General features: G+C 42.0%; 1 protein-coding gene across 1 annotated transcript in view; it reads right to left on the bottom strand.

Moving 5' to 3' along the window:
* The window catches only part of TMEM117 (transmembrane protein 117), a 346737-nt gene that overhangs the window by 158240 nt on the left and 170091 nt on the right, over nt 1–18406 (bottom strand). Inside the window, exon 3 of the mRNA XM_065423784.1 lies at nt 14716–14815. Coding sequence (XP_065279856.1) covers nt 14716–14815 — 100 coding nt within the window. The remainder of the gene's footprint in view (nt 1–14715; nt 14816–18406) is intronic.

Here is an 18406-nt window from a genome sequence, read left to right as displayed (position 1 = left end):
GGTGCCCTTGGCCCCTGCAAGCTCCCCCCCCCCACATTGCCCCTGGCCCCTGTGGGCTCCTCAACCCCCCCAGGGTCCCACTGCCTCAGTGCTGACTTTGTATTGAAAGAGGTGCCAGGGCTCAGCCCCAGCACAAATTAAGCACTGGCCAGGTGGCCAGGGAGTGGTGGCAGCTGGCTGGGCACCCAGCTCTGCCAGCAGCAGTGGAGAAGTAAGGGTGGCATGGTATAGTGTATTGCCTACCTTACTTTGTGCTGCTGCTGGTGGTGGCGGCACTGCCTTCAGAGCTGGGCGCCTAGCCAGAAGCCACTGCTCTCTGGCCACCCAGCTCTGAAGGCGAAAAACCAGAAAACCGCTAAATTACCAGAAATCTGTCACACTATATCACATGCCATGATTTGGGCAAAAAAATTATCAGCTTCAAAATGCTATACAGAACAAAAGATCTTTCTGTGCATCATAAAAGACACCACTTCCTAGATCTTGTCTCTTATATCTGCTCTACTCGACTGGTTTAATACAATGCCATGAGAAAGGATCATTTATAGATCGGATTTCCTTCTTGCTGGTCTGCGATTGCAGAGTTAATATTTAAAAACAAACAGGATAAAGACTTATTTTACCCATTTTGTATTTGTACTTTTTTTAAAAAAAGAGTAGGAGGTAAGCAATCTAAAACAGAAGTACACTCTTTCCCACATTCCAGTAAATAGGATGGATACTGCATCATCTACTTCAGGAATTTCCACTATCCATAGCTGTGGAATTGGCATCTCAAGAGATTAAGGATTAAAAAACATATTCACAATAACCAGTCAAAAAGAATACAGAACACACAGAGTTTGCTTTTCCCAGGTTCTGTTGGTATAATTGCTAAGTTATATAACCACTTAACAACTATGTTAGCTAAAAAAAAAAAAGAGCAATAATATATAAACAAGTGCAAAAAAACATGGCATAACGGGTATAAATTTTGGGCTTGGACATACACTGATATTAATCAGTCTTTACAAAAATAATAATTTGATTGGGCTAGTCAGTATTGCAAAATTTGATTCCAGTGCTTATTCTGAAGAAATTATGTTTATAAGGAATGTATCTGTAGGGAAGTTCCTTCTGTGCAAACCCATACATTCTAGCTTTAACAACATTACACATCTGTGATGTGTGTCTCAGAATCGGCAAGAAAACATGCTCTCTCTCTCTCACAATACGTGCTATATATATATATAGCCAACAGGAGGCTGCCATATGTGATTTTATTTCAGGATACAAAGACTATATGGTAGAACATAGAATCATCCTTTACTCTTCATGGTAGCAGCAAAACATTAAAATGTTTGCAGACAAATCAACACAAATAAAGTGCTGCTCCAAAACTCTGAACTGCTGAGCAACAGTAGGAGCTGGGGACAGATCTTGCAACCTTCGTGAGTTCAATGGGATGAAGTGTACGAGTAAGGACTCCTTGCAGAGTTAAGGTTTCCGGATCAAGTATTTGGCTTCTGCTGATAGGTTTCGGCATACTCTCAAGAATAAAGTAAGGGAAGGAGAGAGCCCAGGCAGACAGAGGGAGAGATGGACCCATCTTGTGCTAGTGCAGAGAACTGAAAGATGGTAGTCACTGATAAAATTGAGAATGATTTCAGGCATCTAATCTGAGACGTATGCCTGAAATTATTTGTAAAATACACAATAATAACAGTAATAATGGATAACCCCTTCTCCCCTAACGCCATCCTGTGCCCCCTTCTCCCCTAACCCCATCCTGCGACCCCACCTGCCCCTAACCCCTGCACTGTGTCCCCTTCTCCCCTACCCCCTGCACCTCCTTCTGTGCCCCTAACCTCTGTACCCCCCTCCTGCGCCCACGTTGGGAAACTGACCTGGATGCACAGAGCAGCTGGCATTGCTGCTTGCTCCCCCGCTCGAATGCTACTCCTCTGTGCCCCCTTAGTGGGGCTGTGAGGGAGGGAACGAGGATCAACACCAGGGCTCCCTGCATCCAGGTCACTTTCTCCAGCTGGGCTGCAGAAGGGGAGGGCAGGAGAGCAGTTCTTGATGCTGGCCTCAGAGCACAGCCCATGTGTTGAAAGTGACATTGACGCAGGAAGGCCCTGGCGTTGCTCCTTGCTCCCCCCCGCAAAGCCCCTTAGTGGGGCACAGAGCAACATTTGGGTGTGGGGGGGAAGCAGTATCTGTGCGTCACTGCTCCCCACCCCATTCCTCTGCCAGGAGGAAGCAGGGAGAAATCTGCCTCTCCCCGCCCCCCACGCATTGGCTCTGAAAGTTTGTGGCGCTCCCCTGCCAGGCACCTGTGCACTGCCGCACAGCGTCTCCTTGACCACGGCACCCTTGGCAGTCACCCATGTGGCCCACCCCTAAGGCTGGCCTTGTCTACACTGCACTTAGACACCTGCAGCTGGCCTGTGCCAGCTGACTTGGGCTCATGGGGCTTGGGCTAAGGGGCTGTTTACCTGCGTGTAGACATTTGGGCTTGAGCCCAAGCCTGATCTCTGGGCCCATCCCACCTCACAGGGTCCTAGAGCCTGTGCTCCATCCCACGCTCGAATGTCTACACTGCAATTAAACAGCCTTTTAGCTTGAGCCCCACAAGCCCAAATAAGCTGGCATGGGCCAGCCGTAGGTTTTTAATTGCAGTGTAGACATACCCTCAGTGCTTAGATACTAGAGTGAGCAGCAATGCAGAAAATCCACAAAACAGATAACACGACAACGTGTTTCAGTTCATCCTTTGTTAAGAAAATGGAGTTTTGTGACACTGGTTATTAATTCGTATTATAGTTCAGCAAGGCCCCGAGGCCCTAATCTGGATCAGGGCTCTGCCGTGCTAGATCCTGCACACACTGATCTTTCCTATCCACTTAGAGTGGTGGTATCCAACCTGCAGCTTTAGAGGTGCATGCAACTCTCATTAGGCCAGATCATCAGCTCCTGTTCTGTCCCATTCTTTGTGCCTCTTCCTTGATGCAAACTGCAAAGATGGAAAACTGATGTAACAGGGCAGCTGGGGATTGCCCTGGCACAGAGGAATTCTTGGGTGGAGTAAAGCCATTACAGTTGACTCTCTGCTACCTCCTCCTGGCCCCCACTAGCACAGTGGACATTCTGCAGGCATGCAGGAGACAAGAGGAAGTAAGTCCACAATGTGCTGCACGCTGGTGATCCTGGACCAGTGTAAGATAGAGCAGGCCTAGAATCACAGCCCCATTTTGCAGCAGGGCAGTATCTCTACATTAAGGATTTGTCCCAGCATAGCAACACTGATTTGTAGTTACACTCATACAATTTTCCCTCATCTAGATAAGCCTATTGACCCAGTGATCAGGGGACCATACAGTTCCAAGGGCATATGGTCACTGGGCTGTTGGCTGTATGTGGAGCAACCACAGTGCAGCAAATCCTGACAACCATATCCATGTGAGTTTTGTACTATAGAACTTGTTTCTATGGTGATGAAATTGCTTTTTGTGAAATCCTACGTGGAGTACAGGATGCTCATTAAGCAGACATTCTTTTGATTTGTAGGTAAGGTGTGGTGCACAGGACCTCAGTCTCCATTCTCTTAGCATAAATCCATTGACTATGGTGGGATTACTCAGGACAGGGGTAAACTCAGTCCAAGTCAGTGGAGAGTCAGGCCAAGAGTGATCTTCACGGCCCTGAGCCTGGAATGGGTGGAGACAGCTCAAGGGTGGGCCAGTGGAAAAGTGGGTGAGATCCCAGGAGACCTACCAGGGGGCAGTTCCCATTAACCTCCACAGAGGAACCATATAAGTTGATCCAGGCACTAGGCTGGAGTAGCCTCCATCGAGCAGCTCCAACTGCTTCCCTTACATCTCCTCAATTCTCTGCCCAGTTGAACTGGCATTTGGGTTTGGTTTTCCCTCAAAGAAGGTATTTGGCAACTGTGCAGAGAGGGCACACATTTTAGATACACCAGGGTGCTGCCATCAATGGAGACAAAGAAAAATAATAGTAATTACAATTGGGAACAGGGATATCATTGTGGTACAAACACAGGACTGGAGTCAAGAGATTTAGGTTCTATTCTCAATTCCACCACAGACTTACTGTGTGACCAAGGACAAGTCCCTTAACCGCCACATACCTCAGTCTGCAAAATGGGGACACCTAATGAATTTATCTCACAGGGTTGCTGTGAAGCTAAATTCCTTAGCTGTGAAATGCCAAAAAACAAACAAACAAAAAAAACCTACCCAGTACAGGAGCAGCAATTACTTTTGTGATATGCAGAGGTGTGCTGCTGTAAGATATTGTAAAAATAGCTTTTTAATGGAGGTTTCAAAAGGTACTTTAAAAAGTTGAGTGAAACTCAGCAACCTTTCTATCCATTTAATTAAGTGCTTGAAGTTCCCATTTCAAGGCATGTAAAGCAATAATACAAAAAGAGCAAAGACAAGATGAGATTGATCTGTACCAAGCCCATTTTATTAAACACAATATTAAAATGAGATTCAGTGCAAATCACTGAACTTTTTCATTTGAATGTCTTTATTTTCAGAAAAAACGGTTGTGTATTTAAGGTCCTGGGACCAAATTCACCTCTGCTGTTACTTCCTATAGTCGGTAGATTACACCAGGGTTCAGTTTAGCTTTGAATTACCACAAGCCATCTGTCACAGTTTCAGGGCAACGGCACCTGTCTCCCCCACTCCATTCTAGGAGTGCCCAGTCAGATCTCAAGTCTCCAGCCAGCATCTGTCTCTGGGCAGCGACCCCTGTCCCTTACTCCCTTCTGACTGGGGAATTTTAAGGCTGTACAGCCCCATCTTACACTGTGATACCCCCAGCAAGCCAATGTGCCTACAGGCCAGCATGGCTTTCTCTCTCCAAGGGCTATGAACAGTGTGTTGCCAGCAGTTACTAGCTACTACACAGTGCTTTCTAAGGGCAGGTCTACACTACGGGGCTAAGTCAACCTAATTATGCAACTCCAGCTACATGAATAACGTAGCTGGAGTCTACATACCTTAGGTCGACTTAGTGCTGTGTCTACACTGCGCTGGGTCAACGGGAGAAACTCTCCGTCGACTTACCTTATGCTTCTTGTTCCAGTGAAGTACTGGAGTCAACTGGAGAGCGATCAGCGGTTGATTTAGCGGGTCTTCACTAGACCCACTAAATCAACCCCCAGTGGATCAATAGCTGTGCGTCAATACCCCAGCAAGTGGAGACAAGCCCTAAGCAAGCACATTCATTCTTAAGGGGAAAGTATTAGAGAGAACATAATAAAGACAAAAGACGGATTTAAACACACACTAAATCTATCAGGAGTCACCCATTAGTTTTATGTGACCCTAGTAGGCTAAAGTGTTTCCAACCCTTCCTCAAAATTTGGGTCCTTCCTTGGACAGAAGCTCCTGTCTGGTCGCTGGATCAGAAAGATAGCCTTGAGTCAGTTTAAACCCAGCCTTTTTATATCAAAAACCCATTCTTTGCCTATTGGTCTCTGGAATACCCAGTTTGTACCAGTATATGCCAACCTCCCCAGAAATGGTACCTGTCTGGAGGTGTTTACTGCTTGAGTGACTCACCTTAATCACTCTCCATTATTTTTAATTCCTGGAGGAGGTGAGTAACACCCCACCACCACCTCTGTCCCCAGAGTTGCATGCAATCTCTGGTCCACAGTAATACATGAACCATTCATAAAACTTAATACACTGTTTCCCCAAAGCTACTGCATGGAGTTGCAGTATCTGTCATACTATCTAAAGTTTTTCTACATCAGCTATATGAACATAATGAATCTTTAGTCTTTCTTCAGCAGAACACACAGACTTTGAGCTTGTGTCCAAAAATCTTACACTCTTCCTATGGTTTGACAATGAACATCAGCCTAAGCTTGGCTGTTCCTAAAACTTCTTTGCTGAGACCTCTCCATCCTAGCCCTGGGCTTTCTCATTCACCTCCCCTATAGTCTAGGTGGAGTTAATGAGTTGCACCTGCCACGGCAGAATGTCATCAGCTTGCTGCAGGTTTCCAACATCTGCTAATTGGATGGGTTAACAGAAGAACTCTGCCACCCTATTACAGCCCAGCCCTGTAGTATCTAAATACTGCACAGGAAAATTAGGTCTGCACTAGGATGGATGTAAGCATATCCTTAAATGATTTTCTGAATCAGGGCCTATGTCTGTACTGAATAGTTTTATGGTAATGCCAGATACTTTTTTCTTAGGTCTTGGAGCTGGGAGTTGTTAACCACAGTTTCTGAGTCTGATTTTATTTTACACTTTAGGCTAATTCTAGTGTAAATACTGTTGGGTAACAGGACAGCACGGTTTACAGTGGTACTCTGTAATATCCTGGGTACCTAAAGAGTTTCTTCTCACCCCAGATACAGTCTAAACACATTGTCCCCACAATCACAGCACTGGGGTGAAATCCTGCCCCACTGAAATCAATGGGATTTTTGCCATTGATTTCCATGGGAGCAGGATTTCATGCTGATATGTAAGCTGAAGCGGTTAATGAGTGAAGACATAAGCCTTCATACAAGCGGGAGGAGGTAAGGACGGCCTGGATCCACAAGGGACTAAGGTGTTGTGACACTGAGCGCACCTAGAAAATCACTGGAACAATGTGGGATCCACAAAGCCTGAGTTAGGTGCCCAGGTTCCCTATACAATGCATGGAGAGAGACGGGCACCTTAGAATGTGATCTACAGAAGCTAGCATACTAGGTGGGGAGCCACCTAAGTTAGCCAATGGGAGATGCTAACCAGAAGGCTGTGCCCTTAGCCCCGTCCTTCTCACAGAGCTTGGCACTTAAATCCAGGCTGCAGGAAGACCCTATTTCTGCTTGTGATCCTCAGTCAGTAACCCCTATCCTGGAGTCAGGTGACTGAGGTGCCTAAGTTGAGAGTGAGTTAGGCACCTCCCTTGCTCCACACCTAGAGGATGACCTGGTGGGGGCAGCAGCAGCACCCTTATCACTTTTTTTTTAGCCCAGTGATTAGATCACTCACTGGGAAGGCGTGAGAGCTAGGCTGAATTCCGAGTCTGACAGATGGGGAGCAAGGATTTGAACAGGGGTTTTCTAACTCTCAGGAGAGTGCCCTAACACTGGGCTATGGGCTAGTCTAATATAGTGCTCTCTCTCTCTTCTGGTGAAGTCATTCCACTGTGTGTGAATACATCAAGAGTCTTTGGGCCAGTGAAAGAGACAGCTTGAAGCTTGCTCTATAGCTTAGTGGTTAGGGAATGAACCTGGGGAGTGAGAAACCCAGCATCCAGCCCCCCCAACTCCAACAGCTATTTAATTATTTATACAAAGCTTAATAGTTTCATTAGTAGAGATTGAGAGACTCCTCCCCCCCCCCACACACACACGTCGGACGATGCGATGCGCTCAATGCTAGCAGCCCCCTATTTAAATCCCTTCTCTACCTCAAGTAAAGGAAGGATTGACCCTGGCTCTCCCGCATCCCAGGGGAGGCCTCTAACCACTGGGCTAAGGGTTATAAGGTGGACAGCAGCAGCACCACCTCCATCTGGATTTTGAATGGGGTCTGATCCCTTACGTGTGCTCTGAGCTCACCTACTGGATCAGGTGTCACAGGTGAGAGAGATGCTCCTCTGCCAATCTTCTCCTGTTTCGTGGATCGCACTGGGGCTTAGGACGGAGATAGCTGCCCAGACTCCTAGAGTGAGACAGCAGTGTACGTGCCCAGAGGCAGAAACATAGGTGCCTAGGGAAATTTTACCCTGAAAACTTAGGTGCCAAGTAAGGTTCAGCACCTACAGGGTTAGGTGGCAGCGGAGCAGTTCTGTGGATTGCAGTAGAGCCTAAAACTGGGATTTAGGCACCCAGGTACCTTTGTGGATTTTGGCTGAGGCACTTGCATCGAAAAAGATGCTTCCAGCTGCTTCTTCAGACTTTACAATGAAGTCCTGGTTGTACATAGCCAGCCAGCTTCATTATAACACATTTAAAGACCAGATATGTTCTCTCTCTTTCTCTATCAGTTTTAAATGTGTAGTTTCCACTGTGCAAGAGCATCATCTTGTGAGTCAAGAGTGATGTGATGGTACATTATCAGTACACATAGCATCCTGATTTCCTCTTTCCCCTGCTCGGGGTTTCAGATATCTCATTTTACAAACCCTGAAGGAATTTAGGATTAAAGAAAAACTTTGCTGTGTGCCGCTGCCATCTGCTGCTAATCTCTCCCTTTGGAAGATGCAGGGGGTCTTATTTGATCATATATTTAGTCCACTGCAGTTCTTCAGCTCAATTTGCATGGACGATTGAATCCTTCTCTTATGATATTATCAGCCTTGCTGCTCCAAGTTTGGTACAAGTCTGCTCATTATGCATCTTGGCAGGTTTGTTGAGGCTGTTGGCAAGGGCTTCAGTTCCAGCACTAGCAAGAAAATTATCCTTTATTTTTCTGTCAATGTAAAAGGTTTGTGCGTGCTTCAAGTCAGCCATTAGGTTACAGAGTCAGACAACTGTTCTCGATAGGATGTGTTCCATGTTAGAGAACAGAAGCTCGAACTTGTTCTGAAGAGATCTAAGTACAGATGGCTAATGGGCTATTTCCAGAGCCACCTCTGTATCCCCTCAGTTGCCCACACCTTCACAATATACATGAAGAACACATCACATCTGAATGTAGGATTGCTGGAAATGGCCATGCAAGGAATTCTGAGTGTAGAAATGCTGGATGGTTATTGTATTTGTTATTATATTTATTTTTGATGGTACATATTTTTGGTTTCCAAAGTATTTAATTAAAATAAACCACCACAATGTATGTCAAAAGAGAACATTTAGTGCTATAGAGACAAATATTTGTTTAAATGAAGACCAGAAAGAACTTTAAACTAAAAAGGATGTGTCCATAAATATATTATAAAGAAGCACACAGTGGTTTTCTTCTTTAATCATCAAAAGTGAGAGGAAGAAAGGGCTCAAAAGCACCAAATATTTGGCTTTAGGGTCATGACTGCAGGGTCCAGAAGGAAATCACCATAACCTCCAGGCACAGCATTGTACAACTGTCTAGGTGCACCGTGGGGAGGGAGGTGAGCCTTGTTCAGAAGCATCTAGTATGGACCATGGTAGGGTGGCAGGATACTAGACATAATGGACCAGTGGTCTGCTCCAGTATAGAGATTCCTGTGTTATTTTCAAATGTGTGCACGATTTTCTTACAGAAAAGCTTGCTATGCTGAACAAATTCCATGGCAAATAACTACATCCAGGAATCCGGAACAGCAACGTACATGAGGGCAACATGTCTAGGTTGTCTTTGATCACAAAGATAATTAGAAAACTAATGCTGAAAAAATATGTCTTAACAACCTTTGATCCAACAATCAAGAAAAGTTGTTTTCATTTGCATCTGTCCTAGGTAAGCTTTATAACTATAGGGCCCCTCTCAATCCATTAGCATCTTCTGGCCTTGTACTTTTGGACGATTAAAGGGAGGTTAAGTCCTCTTCTGGCCCAAGAAAACTTTGCTGGATTAGGGTTTTGATCTTTTACTACATAAATGCTGCAGGGGAATGTATGAGTTAGCCTATTAACCTGTTCTTTAATCAGAAATCCCTCAGGCACTGGACTGAGCCCTGGAAAAGGGGAAGGAAGAAGTGAGAGACAGAGCGAGCACTTGACACCAGGTGTGCTTCTATGAATGGGCAAAATCTCGTTGCCTCCAATGAGGTCATTAGTTACATCCGTGTGCAGTGTGGTTAAGTGAGTTTAGCAATATCTATCATCCATTCTGCTCCTTCCATTTCATGCTTCACAGTTTAATTTCATTTCCACCTCTGAAGTACAGCAGAGTTGTTAGCTATCCTGTTTTTCAGATGCCACTTCAAATTCAATTACAGCTTTATTCTGTCATTTGATATATCAGTGAAAGGGAAACAATCAAAAAGATTGACACTGATCATAATCTGAATTGTCATGCCCAACCCTTGACAGAATAATGAGTTAGAGATGATGTCAGTCACTCCAGGGCTCATGACACGCCAAACTGCCACAGAAGAGGCAGCAAAAATGGTAGTTCTTTCACTGTTTGTGAATGAGACAATATGCAGTACTCTGCAAAACAAATTTCTCTGCTTTTCTCACCATATGTGTGGACAGATGGATTACTCTTTCACTCACACACAATTTTAGAGTGAATATTTGTGGCTGTCCAAAACCTACTTCTAGAGAACAAAGACAGTATCTCAGGAATTTTACTATTTCTATAGAATATGTTGCACTTTATTTTTGCATACAAAAATGCATTCTGTTTAAATTCAGCGCTGTAGTAAATGAGATTTCTCTTTCAACCACTTTATTATTTTATTTTTGACCATTTGGGCTGTAGTACATTTTAGCACAGGCTATTTTCAGCAACTGAAAAGTTTTTGCAGCATCAAGTGGAATTCCTTCTCTGCTTAATTTGTTTTAATAAACCATAACAAAACATATACATTAACAGATAAAAGAAAAACAAAGATGTGGCGCAAACTAATAAGTGCATGGTAGCCGTGTGTCCTTCATTCCTCTAGCATGTCGAGATAGGCAAGCTTGTGTGAGAACAAATGAGGATGAAAATAATCTTCTGTTCTAATAGACACAAGAGCTGTATTGTGAAAAAATATCATTTTAACAGTTTGTTCTCCCACTTTCTTCAACTAAATGCAGTCTTTCGAAATCACAATGATAACAAAATAGACACAAGTAAATGTGTTCCAATACTGTAAATAAAACACATTCTTGCCAATGGGATATGAAGAACTATTTAAAAATTGAATTCAGGGCAATAAGTAATAAGCTACTCTTACTACAAAGAAGAGCAACCGATAAAACAATCTGAACAAAGCTTACACCTACTATTGATATATCAGAAGGTTAAATTAAGCAACTGGTTTATTAAAATATAATATACATGCTGTATTACTTGAACCTACACCACATCATATATTCAAGTAGTGTGTGTGTGTGGGTGAGGGTGAGGAATATATTGCTAACAAGGTTGAAACACGGAGCTAAGCAACCTACTCGGCAGTTATTGATAGACAAATTCTTCCATCCAAAAATACAGAGGTTATATAGTGGCCTGAGTCTATATTGTAGGGAAGGGATACAGACAGTCTACACTGCAACAGGACTATCTGGAGGTATTCTGACCAACTGAGCCTCTGCCTCTGGAGAGTTATGGGTTGGGCACATCAGAGCAAGAGCTCTGCCACCATTTCAGAAGTGAAGCATACATTCTGCCCATCTCATACCTGGATAAGTGCAGAAGGGTGGGGTAGTCAGTGTCTTGTCTGCAATCCTCCCTTCCCAGACCCATTTGGAGAGTCTAACACTGCGGGCAGACCTCAGGAAGTACAACTATAGCCAGCCACTACGCCGGGCAGAAAAGGAGAGCGGCTCTTTGCCATGCTCCCTGCTTGCATGCCTAGGGCTCAGCCAGCTCTTTTAAACTTAATGAGAGATTCTCATTGACTTCAACTGGAGCTGGATCAAATCCTGACATAAAGTGAGCCAATGTCCACAAGGAGTGGGTTTAGGAGGTAAATTCTGATTTCCATACATGAATCATGCAATGTTTCCAAAGTACACTCTTCCCTTTCAAATATTTTTCTGATATTAGGATCCTAAGACAACTTCTAAGAAATGTCTTGCCCTGTGCTAGAATAGCATTTTTTATTTCTTATTCATTTTGCAAATGAAAGTCCACAACTCATACTGACATTATCAGTGCTGACTTCTGCCGCCACCAATTTAATGGAGCATGGGGATCTGAACTCCAACAGGATTCCAGTATACAAAAATGAGAATACCATCTGCATTTTCTCATCTTATACTTAATAGCACAGGTATGGCTGACTTTTAGTTATTGCAGAAGCCTCTTAAGCACATTAGAATATAATGGTTACAGTAAATTAGAACCTGCCACAAAACTGGATGTTTCTGTCCTTCTTTTCATCTTTATAGCTCTGCCAGTATTGGAGGACTTCTCAGAATACAAAGTGCCTACAAATCACTTGTGCCACTTCAGTATATCTCAGTACTGTGACTAGCATTCACAAAGTTGTTAAGCAAGTCCAAATAGCCAGAAGAGCATGATACCACACCTGCTCATAGCTAAAATGATTTGCCATGGCTTCCAGAGGAGTGGACAGAAATGGTCACTGAGATTAATGATCAAATAGGAGAGGTTCCTGAATTCTGCGATGGATTTTTCCACATAAATATTAAAGTTCTAAGGGAGACTTTCATGCAGGAGCATGTTCATGGCTTTCTCCTGCCACCATACCTCAGTCTGCCTCCTGCTGACACTGCTACTGGTGCTTTTTTGATGCTGTTAGGCCTAGTTGCTCTGAAGCGCTGCCATTGCTGTAGTCTGCTCTTTCCACATTGTGTGCAGCAAAGCGGAGCGATAGCAGGACTGACCCAGCAGCAGCGGTCTCACTATTCATTTTTGCTTTAAGGCTTTGCCCATATGAATTCACATTTTTGCAAGTGAGAATTTGCACATTTCAAAAGGTTGCAAAAACTATCATTTCCCCCAGGGAATGCTGTTATTTGTGGATAAAAAATAAGTTGAAATTCTATAGAGAAGTAAGTGTTCCCATATTAGCTCTGTGCAAGAGCACACCTCCTTTGTAATGAAAACACTTTGTTGCCTCTAAAATCAAATAGCCCTTTTAGTGGAAATCAGTGAAAAACTGAAGGGAAGCCACAAACCATTTTGCTTTTCATAGTGATCTACCTTCAAATTCAACATATCACAGTGGAAGAAAGCAGAGAATGAGCTAACATGCATAACATCCCCAAGTGTTTTTAATATGCTTGGCAATGAAGGCTACAGGGAGAAAGAGAGAGTCACATACGAAAAGAGAGTCCAGGATGCTACTGGCCTCTGAACTCAGACATTTGCATAGCAGCCTAACTTGTCAACTGTTTTATACAATGCCTAAAGTGATAATACACAGTGCTGCATATTTCTTTGTGACACGTACTTTGGAGGAGATGGGCGAAGAGCTGACAAATTGGAACACTGCCTAATGTACTGTGACCAACACGTAATCCACCATTTGAACCATGAGCAACATATCTACAATAGACATGACCCCACTCCGTTTGGTTTAGATCATGCCTCATCTTTCCTTGCATAGCTGCTTAACTCTGTGGAAGTCCATAAAAGAAGGACCATGCTAATGAGGTTCAGACTCAGCCAGGAGTTTTATTACTAGTTTGATAGAAAGACACATTAAATGTCAACATCAAGTCCACAGATCAGCTGTGCAATGTTTTTATTCTAAACCTGTTCAGATGGATGATTTGATGTGTACTTGGTTTTCATGGCCACCATTTCGTAGAGGGTAATTTGTCTTGGACAAGCCACTGACACTTACTGTACAATATGCTGAAAAAATCCTTGATGCTGCTCCAAATATGTGGAAGTTAGAAAATAAATGGGGAGAAACTCAGATGATTCCCCAAGGACTAAGAAATGGTACCAGCAGTGTTTGCTCCTAATTCTTACAGATACCCTAAGATTCTTTCTATTCTGGTACTTTGTTTTCAATGCTTTATGTCACAGGTAGCAGTGATTACTAACTAGACATGTCAAATGCTGACACCTTCTCCCCATGTGTCTGTACTCCTCTGAAATACGTTCAGAGCTGTATTTCCTGCATTAATGGAAAAGCAACTTGAACACTGCTGACTCTTTTGGGGTCACAAATTGAGGCACCATTGACTGGTTAGAGAAAGTAACACTGCCTGAAAAAGAAAATGGCAATTGAATTTCAATGGATTCTGTAAAGTTAAATTCATAGCTACTACTTCTCTCTGCAGAGCCACCATTGACATCAGTGGTGGCAGAATCAGATCTCTCTAAAAATAAATCTTGCCTGTGTTCAAATTAAAACCTTCAATTGTTTAAATCAACAGAATTTTAAAAATCTTACTTACTTTAAACTATTCGTGCTGTTTTTAAAAAGTGTATTTCTTGTAGCTCAGACCAAGAAATATATGAGTAAACTTACTTTGATGTGTTGTTAGTTGTCACTTTCCTGTTCTCATGCATTGCTAACATGTTTGGTTTGCAAACATGGCAAGGGAAAATGCTTTTTAAAAATGGTTCATTGGAATTTAAAGCAGCTTCATGAAAACATTTAGTCTTAGGTTTGTAAAAGCTTATTTTTACAAAAACCTAAATGTGGAGCAAATTTAATCCGGTAATGTCCTTTAAGATGGCTTTTTCCAGACAACATCTGAGTGTATCTTAGACATATTATTGGTTCTCTTCCTTTTCCTGCTTCATTCTTAGAATCAGTTTGCTTAGTCAATTCTTCCTCCTCAGCTTTCTCCTTGTCACTAGAGATGGAGACTGTGCTGTTACTTGCTTTTTCACTTTGCCACTATGTTATCCTGGTGCTATTTCAAAGCAAAGAAGGGGCCCAATTCTGCTTCCATAGAATTCAATGACAAAACTCCCATTGACATCAGAAGAGTAAAATTAGGCCCCAATTCATTTTAACGGGCTCTCCTTTGGATTCCCAACTCATTACCAAACCCTGCCATTGTTACCTTTGTACTTGTCTGAAACATTGTTCAGATTTCAAGGGGTTCAGGATTTTTTTGCTTTAATCAACAGTTATACAGTTTTTGTGTTTTGCATTAAAGTGTGTTATTAATTTTCTTACCATCCAAGCTGTGACAAAATCTCCCATCCAAGTCCCTACTGCAGCAACCTTCATAAAACTTTCGTTCCTGATGCCCATAAAGTCTGTTATGATGTATGCCCTGTGGAAATAAGCACACAGACTGTAAGTTACACACATTTATTTGTTTTACTGAGGGAAAAATATTTTTAACATGAAAGATTTTCCAGCTTTTGTATGACCACATATTCGGCCAGATCTCACATCTACAGGGGTCAGTTCCAATTAGAGATGGAGAAGTGAATATGGTTGTACAACCGTGTCATTTTTTTAAGCCAAAGATTGACAAAAACTTCTGAAGACTGTAAGAAGAGTTCTACACTTTTCACCTCTCCCTGAGCACAAACAGAGCTGTAGCATTCTGTCAATTGGAGAGCTCCCATAAAAAATAAAGTCCTTTCATCGCTCTTTAAAAATAATTGAGCCACCTGACCTTAAATTCTGTGAGTCGTACAACCATGTGTCTTTTAACTTAAGAGTACATATACCCTTCATTTAATTCTACTGAGAAGCAATTGTCTCATGTTCTTGTTAAATTTCAAAATCTCCATGGACATACTTTATCTAAAAATGAACAGAAATGTATTTTCACACATATTAAGCTATGTTCAGGGAAGGCCTGTGAGTTAACAAAAAAACAAAACAAAACCCCCCAAACATTCTACTCAAGAAATGGATCAAATGGAATATGTAACATCACACAATGGTCTTCTATCCACTTCAAGCTCAGTACAAAGGGACAAGTTGGGAACAACCTATACCTGTGCTAAATTTGAAGTATCTTTCTTACTCACAGCTTAGGGCATATTTATTTCCTTTGTTAGCAATCCTGGTTTATTTTTTAAAGAAAAGCTTGTTCTCGCTTATTTATGTAAGAGCTAATACGTTGAACAATAATGGGTTTTACATTGTATCTTTTCAAGTAAACATGTATTTACAGGCTTCTTAAAACAACAGACTATGTAAATGTTACGCATGTTCAAGGATGTGGATGATGAAGCCAACTGACTAACAACTTCTTGGAAACTAGTGTTATCTATTGTGCAAATCTATCTAAATGCTTATTATCCATCACCATAGAATCTGACCCAGTCTGAGCAAGGAACACACTGACCCAGATAAAATCCACACATGCTGTGAAAGGTCAAACTTGTTCTTTTCTGGGGTTTGGCTTTATTGAGAACTCAAATAATAATAAAGAGCATAAAGCTCAGGCACACCAACCTTTCTTATAAACTGGTCCTATTAATAAGCCACACCTTCCACAATGAATTAGCAGAACTTGCTCAACCACTTTCAGTAGGTTCTAACTTCTGCAGACAGAGTGGTACCCATATATAGACTCATTAACTCACAAATGCTGAAAGGTCCCTCTCTGTGAAGGGCTTTATTAAAAAAAAATCTGCATAAACATATTTAGAATTAATGCAGAATTGACTGCTATGCTGTGCAATTGTGCCAGGACTGGATCACATTGTGAAAATTCCAAGTACTCAAATAAATCCTGGTACAAATGCAGACTGTTAATCAAATGACAAACCAAATACTACAAGACAAGCATTGTAACACTCAATTAAGCAGCACAAAAAAGCAGGCATCAGAATCTCTGTCAGAAGAATGAAAGAAATTTCTTAGGTGTCAAGAAGCAGATTTCACGACTGCAGTGACATGGACATTGAAAGATCATCTGAATGAAACAACTTTAAGAGCATTCACTATAGCTGATGCAGTACATCAGACAGCTTCTCCTGAGGAAATGAAGTATACAATGATCATCACCTTGATACTGTGATCCGGAGAATTTACCACAATAATGTAAAGTAATTCAAGAAAGTATGCCCCACCACACACATCTCCCTGAGGTTTGAGTAGGTGAGTGAGAATTCTCTGAGGTCAGAAATGCATCCTGAAACCTTGCACCAAGGTTGCAAACCCTTCTGATGCAGAAAAAGAAGAATACAACCACAAAGAAGAGGAACAATGTTAAGTTTAAAGTAGGATCTTGGGGATTTAGTAAAGAGAAAGGATTTCATAATGGCTGGTTCTTGGTTGTTCCAGTCAGTCTCCCTCTGAGACACAGGAGAGTAAGGCATGCTGGGAAATAAGTTTATAAACAATACCCCTTTCTCAGTATTGCCAATCCCAAGTACTCAAAAATCATGTCACGCTCTAAATCATGAGACTGGCTTAAAAATAATATTTTTTAAAATAATACATTTGGGGTTCTTCTTTTTCTCTTCTGTTTTTTGAGCCTTTAAACTTCATATTTTCAAACTTTCTTACACAACCCTGATGGCTAGAAATTAACTTAATTTTTTAACAAAAGCAGAAATTCTCAAGTAATCACCCAACACCATGGATCATAGAATCAGCGAAATGTAGGGCTGGAAGGGACCTTGAGAAATCATAAGGTCCAGCCCCCTGCACTGAGGCAGAACCTAGCAAACCTAGATCATCCCTGACAGGTGCTTGGAAGCCTATTCCATTGTTTAACTACCCTGTTAGAGTTTTTCCTAATATCTCACCTAAATCTCCCTTGCTGCAGACCCCATTAGTTCTTGTCCTATCTTCACTAAGAACAATTAACCACAGTCCTCTTATAACAGCCCTTAATATATTTGAAGACTGTTATCAGGTCCCCCTCAGTCTTCTTTTCTCAGGACTAAATATTCCCATTTTTTGAACCTTTCCCCATAGGTCAGGTTTTCTATACCTTTTATCATTTTTGTTGCTCTCCTCTGGACTCTCTCCAATTTGTCCACATCTTTTTTCAAATGTGGTGCCAAGAATAGGACACAGTACTCAAGCTGAGACCTCACCAGTGCTACGTAGAACGGGACAATTACCTCCCATGTCTTACATACAACACGCCTGTTAATACACCCCAGAATATTAGCCTTTTTTGCAGCTGCATCACGTTGTTGACTCATTCCGTTGTGATCCACTATAACCCCTCAATCCCTTTCAGCAGTACTGTTAACTAGCCAATTATTCCCCATTTTGTAATTGTGCATTTGATTTTTCCTTTCTATGTGCAGTACTTTGCACTTGTCTTTATTGAATTTCATCTTGCTCATTTCAACCCAATTCTATAGTTTGTCAAGGTTGTTTTGAATTCTAATCCTGTCCGGTAGTCGCATCGGGTGCCCTGGTAGAAATGTTATGAGGGCTGAGTCCGGTCTTTCGATTGGGAGTGGCCTTCAAAGGGCCTTTGGCCCTACTGGATCTGTGAAGCTGCACACAACTTTTTATATTCAGTTCAGTAATATTAGGTTTACAATTATTGATGCTACTTACAGGTATGCCAGACTGTGGTACAAAATTTCTAAACAAAGCTTCACAACAGCTCCGGCAAACCGAGAAACACCTCTGCCAAAACTGTTGTAAAACTCCGTCCAAGAACCCCTCACCATTTTTCTGGTCAAACAACAATTTAAACCCGGTAAAGCATTAAGTTACCTTAAGGATTAAATGCTAAATACCAAAATTAAACAACACTAGTTTATTTTGTTTGGCAAAAATATTTTTTGGTTTTACAACCCCAAAACAATACCAATTTATTTTAAACTTATAAAACAAAGATTGTACACACCAGGAGTGTTCTTTAGGAAATTTGACTAACTTGTTTATAGTCAAATGATTATTACTTAAATAACCTTTTGCCTGGATTATT

The sequence above is a fragment of the Emys orbicularis genome, chromosome 1 (assembly GCF_028017835.1).
Source record: "Emys orbicularis isolate rEmyOrb1 chromosome 1, rEmyOrb1.hap1, whole genome shotgun sequence".
NCBI classification, from domain to species: domain Eukaryota; kingdom Metazoa; phylum Chordata; order Testudines; family Emydidae; genus Emys; species Emys orbicularis.
This window is presented reverse-complemented; position numbering and strand designations above follow the sequence as displayed.